General features: G+C 40.7%; 1 protein-coding gene across 3 annotated transcripts in view; it reads left to right on the plus strand.

Annotated features, from left to right (window-relative positions):
* Positions 1-17,547, plus strand: part of LOC120787985 (EMILIN-1-like) — a 35,429-nt gene that overhangs the window by 7,014 nt on the left and 10,868 nt on the right. For all 3 annotated transcript variants that reach the window (XM_040123462.1, XM_040123452.1, XM_040123471.1), the window contains exons 2-8: positions 9,242-9,367; positions 10,655-10,908; positions 12,718-12,971; positions 14,352-14,525; positions 14,964-15,911; positions 16,421-16,727; positions 17,239-17,484. In XM_040123462.1, coding sequence (XP_039979396.1) covers positions 9,242-9,367; positions 10,655-10,908; positions 12,718-12,971; positions 14,352-14,525; positions 14,964-15,911; positions 16,421-16,727; positions 17,239-17,484 — 2,309 coding nt within the window. The remainder of the gene's footprint in view (positions 1-9,241; positions 9,368-10,654; positions 10,909-12,717; positions 12,972-14,351; positions 14,526-14,963; positions 15,912-16,420; positions 16,728-17,238; positions 17,485-17,547) is intronic.

Genomic DNA, 17,547 nt, shown 5'->3' on the forward strand with positions numbered 1-17,547 from the left:
AGAGATGTTTCATTTTAGCTTCATACTGAACATTCAGATCTGAGTTGCATCTCTGGATGTTCACACAGTCAACAACCTCCTGGGAGGATTTGGACTATAAAACTTTTTTGTTCTTCAAGCTCTGAGCTTCAGCACATTCAATTTGAAATAAAATTATAGCTACTACATTAAAGTGCCAAGTCTCAATTTTAATTTGAGTAGGTTTGCATCAGTGTAGAAAGAGCTGTGTGGGAGAAAAAAAAAGTGTAACTGTTTAAATAATTATGGCCATGAGATTAATGTTTCGTATTATAAAGAGATACAGAACATCTCCTGGAAAATTTCTACCCAATTCTACATAGCCACCACTGAGAGTGTTCTCACCTCCTCCAAAACTGAGTGGTAACAAACATCTTCAAAACAAAACCAATAGCACTAGCCCCATCAAAATCTCAAGATTATCACACAGAGGGCTAGAAAAGAAAGCACAGATTTTGAAGCTGAGGACAGAACTCAGTACTGGAAAACCCAAGCATTTTTAAAATAGCAGGATGTTGTAGAGGGGCCAACCAGCAGCAGACACTCCCCAGGCCAAACCTACGCATCCAGCCTGTCAGGAGGAGTTCTTAACGTGGACACTGAAAGGAACAGAGCAGAAGCTGTCACAAAAAACAATCATACAAAGCACTGAGAAAAATTAGGCACAGATCTATCATATGGCCAGGGCTGCAACAGACACCTTGACTTCTGTATTTTGTCCTGAGTCTGTTCACATGTCAGTTATAGTTACAGTCTGTGTGTGTGTGTGTGTGTGTGTGTGTGTGTATTTCTATCTTGTCGTGTATTACAGTCATATTGTGGGGACTTGACTTTGTTTTGGGGACAAAAAGCCCCAGTACATAAATCATTACATTTTAGCGGGGAGGCTTGGTTTAAGGTTAAGGTGAGGTTAGGTTTAGGGTCAGTATCCAAGAAATGAATGAGTCAATGTGATGTCCTCTGAAGTGTGTGTCTGCATCCTGCACAGTTTAGTTTGCGCCTTTTGGATTAATCTGACTCTAAATTTATTTTGGTTTTAGTTTTATAAAATGTTTTTGTCAGGAACCAAAATAAAAACCAATCTCTTCTAAAGAAAAGATGATTTGTGGCAGATTTGTCTTCCAGCTTCTTTCCATTTGTAGTCTCTGAGCACAAACACACAAACACTAGTCAACTGAATTTTTGCCTCACATCATTCATGTGAGTTTGGGTGCCGGAGCATTTGTTCAGTGTCTGTTAATTCACTCCAAACAACCAAGACACAAACTGTACAGACATTACTGTAAGCCTCTGACTAACCTCAGATCAGCATACACTTTTATTCCCCTACAATCCCTTTCCCTTTTCTTTTCTCTGTTTGTTTAAACATCATTTATCGATAAGTTTTTGTATGAAGCAGATTCACAAAGACCTGAGATAAACACTAATTAACTGCTCAGGCTGAAACATTCAACAAACATTCAGGTCACACAGACACATCTTCTCATCATGTCATCAACAGTGAATTCTTGTCTAAAAGCATCTTTGCTTTGACCTTTTATGAAAACACTTAACTCTTACTTCCTCTGTGATTCATCTCAACAAACAAATCCAAAATATAATGAACACTAAACACTTTCAAATGTCCAAACACACACACACACACACACACACACACACACACACACACACACACACACACACACACAATCAGCCTCCTCCTTTTGGAAGTGAAGCAGCTGTGATGTCATCAGCAACAAACTGAAACAAACGCCTAAATGACTCATTTCCTGTAGAGAGTGACATCACTGTGTGTGTGTGTGTGTGTGTGTGTGTGTGTGTGTGTGTGTGTGTGTGTGTGTGTGTGTGTGTGTGAGTAAATTCTGAAGACAGAAAATCTCTAGTTTTCTGTAGGGAATCTGGTTCACAGTGAACGGGTTTAAGTTACATTTTTAGTGAAGTGAAGATTAAAATCAGTTTGAAAAACATTAAAACATCGTTGTTAGAAATTTTCTGAGGTTTTTTTACATTATCATTACAACACAGACAGTAATGTTAAATGGCAGATCGAGTTACAGAAGCTCAGAGAGGAGACAGTAGGTGTTATCAGCACTTTGGCTCTATTTTACTTTAGTTTTCTCTCCACGTTTGTTACCAGAGCTTTAATAATGTGTCTTTTAAAGAGAAACTCTGCTGGTTTGTTGAATCAAATCTCTTCTGTCTGTCAGGAACAGTATTTCCTCTCATCAGCGTCCAAGTTGTATTAACTGTCATGGTTTTAGCCAGCTCAAGGTCAAAGATCACAGCTGGTCCTGATACTGAGGATGAAGTGGCAACAGTAAGATGAGTGCTGGTTTGCGTTTAGGATGACGTTGAAGGGGTACACACGTCACAGACTGTTTATAGTCTCTGTATCTATATGAGTTTTATTTGTATTGAACAGATCTGCCGCTCAGTACCTAGGTTCAGTGTGTGTCCTTAATGTAGGGAGAAAAGTAAAAAGCCTTTTTGAACAATTTTGAAGTCCTCTATGTCAATTTTAGTATCACTTGACATTTTGATTTGCTGTTTTGTTGTAAATGAGAAATAAATAACCATCACACTCTCAGCACGCGGTCACTGTGGTTACAGTTTTCAGTCTTCGTTTTAATGATGTGTCAGAATCTCCACAGAAAATACGAACAACATCATTGATCTTTGTTGAAGCAAGAGCACAGTCTCTATGATGTCTCAGTGTTAATTAGGGCCTGACAACTGACTGGTGCAAGGACCACATTGGAATCACTTTTTATTATTATTATTATTATTATTATTATTATTATTATTATTATTATCCCTCAAAATGATGAGTGCTTGCAAACTGCATGGGTTTTGCAAAATGGCTTGGTAGCGCCCCCTAGAAATTTTCAATGAAGTAGCCCTCACGGTACATTCCACCTATATGTATCGAATTTGGTAGGCACATTTAACATCCCAAGACCTCTTGGAGCCATACCCTAAAACCAACAGGAAGTCAGACATTTTTAATTTACTGTGCAATTTTGGCACAGTACAATATTATAGGGAGAAACCCAACAGTTCCACCATGAGCAAGCAATTGGCAACAGCGGAGAGGAAAAACTCCCTTTTAACAGGAAGAAATCTCTGATAGAACCGAACTCAGGGTGGATGGGCATCTGCCTTGACCAGTTGGGTTGAGAGGAGAGAAATTGAGGAGAGAGGAGAAAGAGGGGAGAGAGGAGAGAGAGAGACCAGGAACAGCTGTATATACTGTTGTACTGGTTGTTACAATGATGATAATAATAGTGATATTCCAGTAACATATTCCAGAAAGCCTGGTTAACCCATGATTTAGGGTTAAGTGAACCGTTTGCAACTTAACCCAAGTTTTGGAGTAAGTGATCCAGCAATCATGAGGGTCCTTAAATGCTGCATGCAACAATTTATGCAGATTGGACTTCAATTTAAGATGAATTTCAAAAAGTAGGTTTCAGAGTGATTAGAGTGAGAATGAGTACAGGGAGAGAGAAGACGGACAGGAAAAGCAAAAACTATGGGAGAGAGAAGACACAAATTTAATAACATGCAGTTGTGTGATATAAATGCATGGGAGGAGAGAGACAGAGAGAGAGAGCGAAGAGAAGAGAGAAGAAGTGCTCAGTGCATCATGGGAGTTCCCCCAGCAGTCTTGGCCTATAGCAGCATAACTAAGGGATGGTTCAGGGCTCACCTGTGCCAGCCCTAACTATAAGCTTTATCAAAGAGGAAACTTTATAGCTAATCTTAAATGTAGAGAGGGTGTCTGCCTCCCGGACCCAAACTGGAAGAAGGTTCCACAGTAGAGGATCCTGATAGCTGAAGGCTCTGCTTCCCATTCTACTTTTGTAGACTCTAGGAACCAGACCTAAGCCTGCACTTTTAGAGCGGAGTGTTTTGTTGAATTAGTACACAGACACCATCATCAACAAGTACTGCTCACCTGTTGTGGAGTTTCTCAGAGACCACATGCATTTGTCAGCAAAATGCAGATGCTTCTATCTACCGTGGGAGTTTTCTGTTGTTATTGTCACAGCTGTATACATCCCACCAGATGCTAATGTTGATGTAGGACTCGGGTACGTGCTAGCAGCAATAAATAAACAACAGAATAAGAACCCCGATTGGGTCTTCATTGTTGCTCGAGATTTTAATCATGCCAGTCTTAAGACTGTGCTGCCTAAATTTGACCAACATGTTAAGTGTGCAACCAGAGGGAAAAACATGCTGGACTGTGTCTACTCTAACATCACCAAAGGATACAAGGCCTCACCGTAATCACACCATGGACAATTTGATCATCTATCATTATTGCTAACCCTAGTTTACAGGTCCATTATCAAGAAACAGGAACTTACTACCATAACTATTAAAACCTGGCCCTGAGGGTGCATCTTTCCAAGTGCAGGACATTTTCCAACGCACGAACTGGGACCTGTTCTTCGATTAGAGTGTAGAGGAATACACCTCAACAGTACTCTTCTACATCAGGACCTGTGTTCAAAATGTCACTATCAACAAACGTATCTATGCTGTCTTGAACAGGAAACCATGGATGACAAAGGAGGTCCAGATCCTTCTGAAGGACTGCAACACAATCTTCAGATCTGGTGACAGAGAATGGTACAGTGCTGCCAGACACAACCTGAAGAAAGGTGTCAAATGCACTAAGGCCACATACAAGAAAAAGATGAGGACCACTTTACCAACAGGGACCCAACAAGCATGTGGCTGGGGATACAGCACATCACCAACTACAGGAGCAACAGAGACCCACCTACAGGCAACAACGCCTCGCTGGCAGGGGAGCTTAACTGCTTCTTTACGCGCTTTGAGACAAAAGGGTCGAACAATATAACTACACCCCCAACCAGCTACCATCAGTCACGTACTTACCATACAGCCACAGAAGGGGAGGTATATAAATGTTTATGCACTGTGAATGTCAAGAAGACTGCGGGGCTGGATGGGATCCCAGGGGAAGTACTCAGAGACTTCAAGCATCAGCTTGCAGATGTGTTTACTAGCATATTCAACCTCTCTCTGTCCCAGGCTACTGTTCCTGCCTTTCTGAAATCAGCCACTATCATACCAGTGCCAAAACAGTCTAACACCAGGTGTTTGAATGACTATAGAGCAGTAGCACTCACACCAGTCATAACAAAATGCTTTGAAAGACAGGTTTTACAACATGTCAAATCCACCCTACCAATACCAGTATGAACATAGACCAAACAGATCTACAGAGGGTACAATCACCATGGCTCCCCACACTGCACTGACCCATCTTGAACAGGAGGGGACATATGTCAGGATGCTTTTTATAGATTACAGCTCTGCATTCAATACTATTGTCCCCAGCAGGCTTGTCACCAAACTGCTGGATGGGGGTCTCAGTAACTCCCTGTGCATGTGGATCAAGGACTTACTATCAACCTACAAACAGACAGTCAGACTTGGTCCCAACCTCTCAGCATCGGTGCACCACAAGGCTGTGTGCTCAGTCCTTTCCTCTACTCCCTTTATACATATGACTGCATTCCCACATACCCCTCAAACGCAATTATAAAATTTGCCGATGACACAACAGTGGTGGGAACGATTTCACACCGGGATGAGACTGCCTAAGGAGACAAAGTCTACAAACTGGCTGAATTTTGCTCCTATAATAATCTGTCACTGAACATGAAAAAACAAGAGCACTCATCATAGACTTCAGGTGACACTGGGATGACCACTCCCCCTAAACATAAATGGAATTGTTGATGGTTTTAGCTTTAAGTTTCTGTGAAACCCACATTTCTTAGGACCTCACATGGACAATGAGCTCCCCTGCTCTGATCATGAAGACTCAACAGTGGCTGTACTTTTAACACTTAAGAAAACCAACCTGTCCGTGAAGCTGCTTGAGTCTTATTACCACTGCTCTGTAGAGAGTGTCTTGACGTACTGCAACACAACATGGTATCCCAACTGTTTTGGAGCAGACAGGAAAGCTCTCCAGAGGCCCATTAACACATCACAGAAAAATAATCGGGCTCCCACTGCCCTCACTGGAAGAACTATTCAGATCACGCTGCCTCCGCAGAGCCAACAGCGTCCTGAAGGATGATGCTCATCCATTCCACCATCTTTTTTCTCTGCTCCCATCTGGAAGGTGCTACAGGGCCTTAAAGACCCACACTTCCAGGCTCAAAAACTGTTTTTACCCGAGAGCCATCACTGAACTGGACTCCACAAACAACGCCCCCCTCCCAACATAACACTAAACACCACAGGACTAAATTACTTAAACATTATAAACTGGGGAATTGTACAATAATTGTGAATGTGCAATAACAATTACACTTTGAATTCACACCTCATAGACGCAGTAGCACTAAGTATAACTGCCTCATATTTATTTTTAATATTTTTTTATTACCTTTAAATTTTTTTATTTGCTCTGTTTATCTATTTGTTGTTGCATGACTGTATGGACAGGTGTGCATGTATGTATGTATGTATGGATACATGTACAATAAAGACATTTATTTATTCTATGTATTCTGTTTATTGGTATAACAGGGTACTATGAGGTCTTTAAGATATGTTGGAGCTTAGTCATTAAGGGCTTTGAAAGTCAGGAGAAGGATTTTAAGTTCTATTCTGGATTTTACAGGGAGCCAATGCAGAGAAACCAACACAGGAGATATATGATTTTGTTCCTGTCAGTACTCATGCTGCAGCATTTTGGATCAGCTGGAGGCTTTTCACAAAGTTATTGAGATATCCCAATTATAACAAATTACACTAGTCCAGTCTAGAGGTAACAAGACTGGACTAGTGTAATTTGTTGTTTGATAGATAATGTTTTGCTGCGGTGTTTAAGCCCAACTACAATAATTTTAGTTTTGTCTGAATTCAGAAGTTAAAAAATTACAGGTCATCCAGGCCTTTATGTCTTTAAAACGTGCCTGAAGTTTGACTACCTGATTAGTTTCATCTCCTTCATAGATAAATGCAGCTGTGTGTCATCGGTGTAGCAAGGGAAATTTATGTGGTGCTTCCTGATAATATCGCCTAAAGGAAGCATAATAGGGTGAAAGGTACTGGTCCCAGCACAGAATCCTGTGGAACTCCATGACTAACTTTTGTGTGCATGGAAGAGTCATTGTTAACATGAACAAACTGGAATCTATCCAATAAGTATGACTTAAACCAGGCTAGTGTAGTTCCTATGATCCCATTGACAGTATATCAGGCATTACATCATCTTATTTTATAGCCGTCTGATTTCTGGTAACAGATATTTTTTAGTGTTGTAGAGAAGTAAAGAAAATATTGCTAATGTTACTATCTCTCATTGATCAGCTCATGTTTGAACATGTATGGTGATTGACTGAATATTTTCATTATGCCTCCATGCAGGCAACAGCCTTTTCTGTAGGCATTATGTTTTTGGGCTGTCTGTCCAGTTGTCCATCTGTATGTCCGTATGTCTCATTCTCATGAACACAGTCTATCAGGAACACCTTCAGGGGATTTCATTACATCTGGCACAAGTGACTGTTGTTGCACCCTGTGACGAAGCTCTCTATCAATCCTCTGTACTCATCTGTAAAAATAGTCTCTAAGTGAAGACGGGATGTTTCTCATTGGAAATGATTCACTGGAATCATACATGTCAATATAGTGATAACTTCCAATATACCAAAAAAAATACACTTAATACCTTTTATTAAATTCCTTCAAAGTCCTCACTACATATATTATGAGTCTGGAAAGACAGGGATGTAAACTGCAACTTAACTGGTTGGTGGAGTCATAAAACTACAAGGCCGCAATCATAGTTAAACCTCTGAATAGATCTAAGCTGCCTTTATACAGTATGTATTAATTTTATTTATGATGGGCTTTGATGTTTGTTTTGGAGTTTAGAGACAGATGTTAATGTTGGTTTTTATCACCATTTTTAAATCTTTAGTTCATTCATTTTCTTTCTTTCTCTCTACATTTGAATATTTGTACATGGAAATATACAAGTCTTATTTAACTTAAATATAAAACCTGTTTACAAGCAGTTCCCTCTTTAAAAACCAGTTTTTTATTGACCATCTGAACTCATAGACGCTCGGCTTGTTTTTGCAGCATGAGTGAAATTTCTGCTTGTTATTCTGGATTCCAGAAAAAACCTATCCCATAATTTAATTTAAAAACAAACAGTCATAGTTTGTCACACACTGATGACATCAAGACCACGCACTGAACATTTCCTGAGATTTTTACCCATAATACCACTCACATATGAACAATAAGTGTGTTGTTGTATTTAATGAGTGTATGTATGTGAAGCTGTCAGATGATCTGCAGGATGTTTGAACATCGAAACAGAAAACAAACATCATAAACAGTATAAATGTGCTGGTTTAAAGGGGATGGACTGTTCAGGTTTTCATCTGATGGTTTTTCACTTTTAACTTCATATGTTTTCAATCAGACAGCCACAGCCTTCAAAATAAAACATAGCTGAATGTGTGAGAAACAGTGCAGTTTCAAAATAAAAATCCTTCAGCAGTGAGGGATCAGCTTTGTGGAAAAAGAAAGCTTCACAGCTTTGGCTCTGTGTGCAGGTTTAAAATAGACTGCCAGGGTCCTTTAGCATCAGCTGGTTCTTTAAACAAAAACATCTGCACATGCTCAGTTCTGACCTCACTCCACCCAAACAGATGTTGGTCATTAAGCTGGAGGAGCTGCAGCTGACCAACAGAAAACATCTAAACAATAATGGTTTATTAACCCTCAGAGTGTAAAGAAAGGTCTCATCATAAACCATCGGATTGACACCTCCTCAGTTTCATATACGGTTGTCTGAAAGGTCTTGTGAGAAACGGACTGAGTGATAGCTCCTCAGTGATGCGTATGATATATGATTAATCGAAGGGCCTCGATCATGTTCATGTTTGACCAGCGAAACATGTACAGTCTACAAATCAAAAACATGTTCTTTGTCTTCTTTCAAAAGTGTTTGTTTGTGTAGAAGCACTTTAAAATGTCTTCAGCTGTCTGATTCTGATTTTATTGTGATTATGTTCATGTTTCTCATGTCTTTATGCTATATGCTGAACTGAATTCTGTGTGTGTTTGTGTGCGTGTGTGTGTGTGTGTGTGTGTGTGTGTGTGTGTGTGTGTGTGTGTGTGTGTGTGTGTGTGTGTGTCCATTAAACAGGAACTGGTGTGCGTTCATGGTGACAAAGACGGTGAGTTGTGTAGTCGAGGATGGAGTTGAAACCTACGTGAAACCTGATTATCATCCCTGCAGCTGGGGGAGCGGACAGTGCAGCAGGGTGGTGGTGTGAGTACACGCACACATGTTGGTCTTTCTGTGGTTGTTAGGACACTCATACACAAAACTTTTGCTGGATTCAAACCTCTTCATGTGCAAACTTCAGCAGGGTTTGACTAAAGAATTAGGTCAAAAGAAATAAATAACAAGTACAGAATAGAGTATTGAAGCCATGCTGACATCACACAAGACTGTTGGTACATTCTGACATAAGATTTGTAATCTGTCTTCACTTATATTCCTCTCAGATCTGATGGTAGTCTGTCCTTCACTTTTTCCTGTCCATTTTCTCTTTCACTGAGCCATCATAAACCATTTATTCAAGTTTTTATCTTAAAAATAAAGAAACAGACGTGTAACTTTTTGACAAATCAGGAACATTAACACCAAACCCTAACACTAACCCTACTTTATAATCAACATTTTAATTTTTTAAATTGTTCAGCAGATACTGTATCTCGACAGCTGCTGTCTGTCTAAAGTTTACTATCAACATTTAGCAAATGTTTTCCTAATTTGCCCTCTGACTTCCCCTGTGGTGCCACCATCAGAATAAAATATCTCCTGGAGCTTTACACTTAATGTTTCCTTCCACACATGGAGCTTCCTGCTGATTCTGACTATAAATAGAAACCAACAGTAAACATGAGTTATTTTAACATCTCATCCTCAGTATTTCTGTTAGTACTTCTTTTCTGTTTGTTGACCTGCCCTGTAGCCTCACAGATGGATTAAATCAAGTTTTACTTTCAGTTTTTAGACAAGCTAATTGGCTGAGAGCTGCTCTCCAACATATTTGTGGTGGACTGAAGGAAAGTAGAAATAAGAGGAGTTTGAAACTGTACAGAAACCCTGTAGTGTATTAGTATTAGTGAATGGAATATAACAGTATTAATATATACAGTCTGGTATAAAGTATAATTTTTATAATGTTCTGTAACTTCCTGTCTCTGCAAGTGAAACTCGAGTTTAACTTTGATCTGAAGAGAAAACGTGTTTCTCTCTAACTGAACATGTGATGATGTCATTGGAGGTGTTCCTACACTGAGCTGTCATATGACACATCATGACATCTTGATACATAATAATGTCGTAGGGTGATGGGTTGGAGCCTGTAGGCTGCTGGCTCTAATTGGAATGTCATCTCAGAGAAACAGTGACAGCTGACCGAGGATTTTCAACATGATGTCAGGCAGATTTAGTTTTTCTTACTCTCCTCAGATTTTCTGTTCAACTTTAAACTCTTATTTTGTTCTTTCACAAATTTAATGTCTCACTGATCTCCGGTCTCTGCAGCTATCGGACCTACATGAGGCCGCGGTACAAAGTGGCCTACAAAATGGTGACGGAGATGGAGTGGAAGTGCTGCCATGGTTACAGCGGAGAGGATTGCACCAATGGTCCAGTTGGTGGAGCAGGACCCCAGATCTCTACCACCAGACCTCAACCCAGACCGGGACAAGGAGGGGGGGTGAACCATGGACAAGGGGGAGGAGGTTATGGTCAAGGAGGCAGCAGTTCTGGATCTGGACAGAGCGCAGGAAACAGTGGTGAGTGGATTCTCGTGTACTTGTTTTCATGTGACACTTTTGAACATCATTCCTTACAAAGATTTATTTTTTAAATCAAAACTTTTTTCAGTGTCGCTGAAAGGTGAGACACTAAAGACAAACGTCTGTCCCTCCTGTCTTCAGTAAGTGTACCAGGGGTGGGGACTGGACCCATGTAGGAACATTTAGAGTCCAACCCTTTCACAAACTGGCATTCATTCTTATTTCTGAGTTTTCCCAGTGAAACCAGCACAGTGCTGATGGATATGCTTTTCATTCTTGCTGTGGTCTAACACACAACTTAACGTCAGACCCCAAATACAGATGAACTCAAAAAAAATCAACCATCAACATGTAGAACAGATAAACAGATCTAACGTCATACATTCAACCTGTAACAGTAAATCAGTCACAAACTTATCATTGAATCTTCCTGTAGCTGATCTTTGACATCTCACTGATCAGACTTTAGTATCAAACATGCAGTAAACAGCAGGCAGTAATCTGTGACCTGTGCTGACCTCTGCTGGTGACCTCCATGGACTGCTCCTGTTATTGTACTCCGGTGCAATGTAGCAGCCAGCCAAAAAAACAACACAACAGAGGATGATAGTTGCTGAGACATGTGACAGAGTGGGTGTGGCACAGCAAAGGAGAGGGTGACAATTGGTGACACCTGTGAGGGAGTGTGTGTCAGAAGAAGAGTGGCATGACTTAGAAGCGAGTGTTTGACCCAAATGAAAACTACAAGCCAAGCAAGCTTAAATCCATTTTGATTGTAGTTTACATTAAGTATTTGCAAGCTTTTTAGTGGAGTGAAGAATCCCTGTATAAGACTGATGGCTGTTGCTGACAGGCACCAGCCATCAGTCATGAGCAGGTTTGATTATTCTTTTCTACCTTTTTGCTTCTGTGATGTTTGATTAGAACTGCTCATTACCTCATAGTATTAGATCGTCCGACTGAATTTGGAGATAGATGTGGCTTCTAATGCTGGTGACTGCCTTCTTTAAAATCTCTTAGATTGCCGACCAAGAAATAATCTTCTTCCGTTTTCCTCAACACCCCTTTATAATGAGAAATTAAGACCTCCCTGCTCTCTCCACTTCAAGCACACTAAACTGTCTCACAATTACCCCTCTGTTGGACATTAACTCTCTCCCAGCCTGGACTCACCCTTCCCTTTAATACACACTCCAGTACCATAAATTTGAGACTGAATTTCTATACACACATACACTCTCAGACACAAACCCTTTGAGCTACATCGGTAACTCCCTTTTGGGACATTTTGGAGAATTGACTCTTGTTTAAGAGACTGATATAACTGAAGACTGCTTAAGAACAAATAATTGAAGTTATGGGAAATTGTAAATCTTTGTTTTGATAAAATGTTTTTCTTTATTTTTATGAAATCAGAATCAATTTAAGTGTGTGCGGAAGTGATTTTCAGAGAACATTTTTATAAAAAGATTAAATTGATTTCTTTTGATCTGAATTTTGGTTAAAGTGTTTTGAATGACATAAAATGTTCTCAAAACTACATTACATTTGACTTGGATTATTTTTCTTATGAGTAAGGATTAGGATTTCAAATTAGCTTAACATTTAATTTATTTTGTTGCATTGGGTTACACAGAAAAGTTAGGCCTAAACTGCACCCTTGAGCTTGTAATGATGGACTTTCTAATGTCTGTCCAGTGCCCAATTTTGATAATTATTGTACCTTCAGACATAAAATTACGCTACAGAAGCCCATGTGGCTGTAAGAGCTTCTGTGACTGCTTCATCTCTTTCTTCGCGGACAAGGTGAGAGGGAGAAGATGAGGCAGCTAGAGGAGAAGATCCAGAGCCTGACCAAGAATCTCCAGGACCTGCAGTCCACCCTGAATACCATGAATGAACGCTTCCAGCAAGAGGCCAACAATCAGGGCTTCAGCGGAGGAGGAGGAGGAGGTGGCTTGTCGGGAGGACGAAACCCTGCTGATGCAGCTCAGCCAGAGATTAAAGAGACGATTCACAGCATTCAGACCAAACTGGACCAACTGGACAACCGCACACAGGTGCGTCACAGTTTCCGACTTTACCTGTGAGCACTGGAGTGATGTGGCCCAGTACCAGTATAGTATTCAGATAGGAATACATAATGCTGTGTATCTGAAATGAGCCCCTGCTAGTCTTGTTGATATCCAGGCAAAAGGAGAGAAGGAACACTGTTTTAGGTGTTTACTATTATTTTTAATAATAATAATAATAATAATAATAATAATAATAATGATAATAATAATAATAATAATAATAATAATAATTCTATTATTATTATTATTATTAAAACCAAAATTTCCTGTCGCTGCTCCTTCAAATTAAATGCATTCCATTGTCTAAACACCAGGTAGATTTTGTTGTGAAGCAGCCACAGGAAAAGCAATATTACACAAAGAAAACAGAACAAGACATGAATACGTTGGACACCTTTTGTAGGTGTAATCAGTTAAATTCAATTTTATTTACATAGCGTCAAATCATAACAGAAATTATCTTAGTGAGGGAGGAATGTTAGGCACAGTGAGGCTGTTTAAATCCATTCATGAAACAGTTAAACCTCTTGTCGATCAAATCTCTTTATTGTAATTATACTGCCGGGAATGACTTCTATGTTATTCCTCATTGGCGAAACTCACTAGCAGCGCGTGTTTAATCTCCCCTCAGACTGCAGCAGCACAAGAGTTGAACACCCAGTGGGTGTGGGATGGGCAGTACAACCAGATGGGAACACTGTGAAAAAGTTTCTCCACTAGAGCTGCGGCAGTAAAGAAGTGGTGCTGTGTGTGTTGGCAAGTGGGATGGCCAGATAACACAAATAATAATTTGCATGCACAGTATCTTCTACCAGTGCTGTTAATGTTAAGGGCGGGAGGGAGAATTGACAGATCATGAAGAGAAAAAATATTCCTGACGAATGATAAAAAATTATTTTGTGGTTTCTTTGTTAATCAGATAGTTAACACAAATCGACTGTTTTTAAATAAATGTTGAATCAAAAACAAATAAATTTGAAGATCAACATTAATATATATTTACTTGGTATTAAATGGCAACAATTTATCAGACCGATAAGTTGCAGTGTCCAGTAAATAACAGATTTCTTATTAAAGAGTATCTTTTTGATAAGACTTAAGTAAAGATTGGTCCCATGTATCCTTGCTCCTCAGAGCAGAAATAAGAGCAGTGGGAAAGTTCACCATGATGCAGTCCTAGTAAGTCCACATCCTCAGGTGGTCCAGTGGTCTACCAGCACCTGATGAAGGGAGAAGAGATCGCCTTAATTTGCAACATGAAAAGAAGTGACAGTTTATTTATCTGTTGAAATGAGCAGAGATGGTTTCTGCAGTTCTGTGTTTATTTTGGGCTTTAATCAGAAGCCGATGCGTCTCCTCTAACAGGCTCATGATAAAACCCTGGTCAGCATCAACAATCACCTGGTGAATGGGAAAGGTAATGAGCTGGATGGAGGTCTGTCTGGAGGAGGACTGAGTGGAGGGAGGCTGAACTCACTGAAGGAGGAGATCTTGAGGGAGTTGGAGAGGAGAGTGTCACTGTCCTGCTCCTCTTGTCAGGTATCACATCAGTCTCTTATAATCAGCCAATTATCCAAACCACATGAAGGCTATGGTCTGTTTTACATCACAACATGACGGTTATGACTTCCTGCTGATCAGGAAATGACTACAGTGGTATGTAAGGAACAGTCCAACATTTCTGTAAATCCTCTCATTTTCTGTCTGTTCAGCACAGTAAGAGGTCCAAGACATGGTTAGCTTAGCTTAGTATAAAGACTTTTCAGTCTACCTCCAGGCTATTCACGTCCTGACTGTGGAAATCTGAAGGGGTTAAACATACAAATAATGAAATTTCCATGCAACATATTTCTAAATATAAACGTACCATGACGGTTTGATTGTAAGACAGCTGTAGACTTCAGTGCACATACAACAGTGCAGCTGAGGTAAAACACATGTAGTTTAGTACAATAAATGAACTGCTATGTTTCCCAGGCCGGTGTGGAGGATCTGCGCCGACAACAGCTGGAGGACCGAGAGAGGATTCGAGCTCTAGAGAAGCAGGTGAATGCCATGGATGTTCAGTATCGACAGGGCCTAGAAGGGGCACAGCGGAATATAGTGCATTTGCAGGGATGCTGCGACACCTTCACTGACCTCCAAAACCGCATCACTGACGCTGAACGCAAGATCAGCTTGGCCTCAGAGAACTTCGATGTTCTGCAGAACCGCCTGGACAAGGAGCTTAGTGGAGGAAGAGGTGGTGGCAGCAGCAGCAGCAATGAGAACAGTGGGTCCAGAGGAGGAGGTTTTGGTGGTGGCAGTGGAATGGGCGGAGGTGGAAGGGATGCTGTGGTGACGGAGGATATGTTGGACAATCGGTTGAGGGACCTGGAGTGGCGGGTTAACAACACTATGCAGCAAACTGAGCAGAGCTGCTCATACCTGGAGAATGACCTGAAAGACTACTTCCATAAAGAACTGGGGGATCTGAGGACCGTGTTCCTGGACCGGTTCGATGACCAGGCCTTCAGGATTGCAGATGTGGAGCTGGATGTGGGACTGGTGAAGGACAGCGTGAGTGATCATGACAAGAGGCTGTTGAAGCTGGAAAACAACACCTCCCTCATGAACCAGAGACTGGAGAAGTGCAGCTGTGGAGGGCCTGAAGGAGGAGGAGGAGGAGGTGGTGACCGAGGAGATGGGGGAAGGTGGGGAGCAAGGTGGGGAGCAGAGATAGGGGAAGGAGGAGGAGGAGGAGTAATTACAGGAGGAGGGAGTAGGGGAGGTACAGGGGGAGGATTATCCGGGATGGGAGGAGAAAGAGAAAATACAACAGAGAAATCACTGGAGTGGAGAGTGGTGGCCAACGAGGATCAGATTCGACATTTCAACACTCGACTAAAAGACCTGTCGGTGTCTGGAGACTCTCTTTACGACAAGGTTAGATCTTTATTAACAATGTTTGAATCAAATTATCAATGTAATAACAACTGCATGCAAAAAGGAGATATTTTTAACATTTAAAATCAATCTTTGTTTTTAAAACAGATTCTTACCAACATGAATGCAGTAAAGAATTTAAAAAAAGTTGTATGTACATGTTCGCATTACAATGGATCAGTGTCACACTGGACTAGACTCTTAGTGTCAAAACAAATCAGTTTTTCTCAAAACTTCACATTAAACACAAAGATGTTTTAAGGAAGCTGGCTTTAATATTTAATGTATGTAAGGGGAGACATTATTGATCAGATTTAGTTGATGATGTGGTCCATGTTTCATCTTCATCCTTTGTTAATATTTTCTCCATTCCAAAAGATTAAACCATGATTGACTTACTTTAATGGGATACTGATTTCAGGTCTTTCAAAGAAACTCAATTAAAGTTAATTGAATAGTTATGTTACTACTGTTGAAATAGCATGATTAACGTGTAAACCAACATCCAGGTTTTGGACCTGAGCCATGATGTCCGTAAGATCAAGGCTCTGACGGGTGATCGTGGTGAACACTTCAACCGAATTGTGACGGAGGTGGAACTGCTGGGGCAGGATTGTGAGCTGTGTGGGAAGGTGGAGGACGCGCTGCGTTGGCTGAAGAATCACTCCCAGGACGCACTGGAGCGCATGCAGAGTCACATAAACAGACTCCAGATCAGACTGGATTCAGAGAGAGACGGCTGCTTCCAGATCTGTTCACATCTGCAGGATGAAGTCCGCCTGCTGCGAGATGACGTCAGGAGGTGCACCGACAAATGTAAGACCAACCTGAACAAACCAACAGGTCAAACCAAATAATTAAATGATCTTTCACAAATTCAATTCACATCAATTCAATTCAATTTTATTTATATAGCACCAAATCATAACAGATGTTATCTCCGGCCACTTTTCATATAGAGCAGGTCTTGACCATACTCTTTATAGTAATATTTGCAGAAACCCAACATTCTCCCCATGTGCAAGCACTAAAGCCCCCCCCCCAAATTTTCAGTTATTCACACAACATTAAAAACACTCGAAGATACAGTAATTTAGAAAAGCTCTCACTGGAACTTCTTAATAAATTAATGAAACTGATTTTTTTTTTTTTTTTTTTTTTGTATAACAGAGTTTTTAGAAAAGCAGCTCTAACCCTGACTTACATCTGCAGCATTCAAATAAACCTCCTTGTGTGCGGAACTAGCTGGGAAATGTTTTAATGTGAGCTTACATTACTTTTTTATGAGAAGATAACTAAAGTTTTTCACAAACTAAACACCCAATAGGTGCAGGGTCTGGTAGCACTCGTGGCACTGGTGGTAGTGCTGGTACTAGTGGACGTGGAACAGGGTTGGATGCTGAGAAGCCTTTAGACGGCCACAGTGTGATCGGAGGCTCAGTCAACAACAATCAGCTGAAGACACTGCAAGGTGAACTGTCTGAGGTCATCCTCACCTTCAGCTCCATCAATGACACCTTGAAAGGGCTTGAACACACGGTGCAGAAACACGGCAGTGTCATCACCGACCTCGGTAGGTCGAACTCAGTAACGTTGACCGATGTTCATTAATTCACCTTCCCCAGCTAATTTTCAC

The sequence above is a fragment of the Xiphias gladius genome, chromosome 1 (genome assembly GCF_016859285.1).
Source record: "Xiphias gladius isolate SHS-SW01 ecotype Sanya breed wild chromosome 1, ASM1685928v1, whole genome shotgun sequence".
NCBI classification, from domain to species: Eukaryota; Metazoa; Chordata; class Actinopteri; order Istiophoriformes; family Xiphiidae; genus Xiphias; species Xiphias gladius.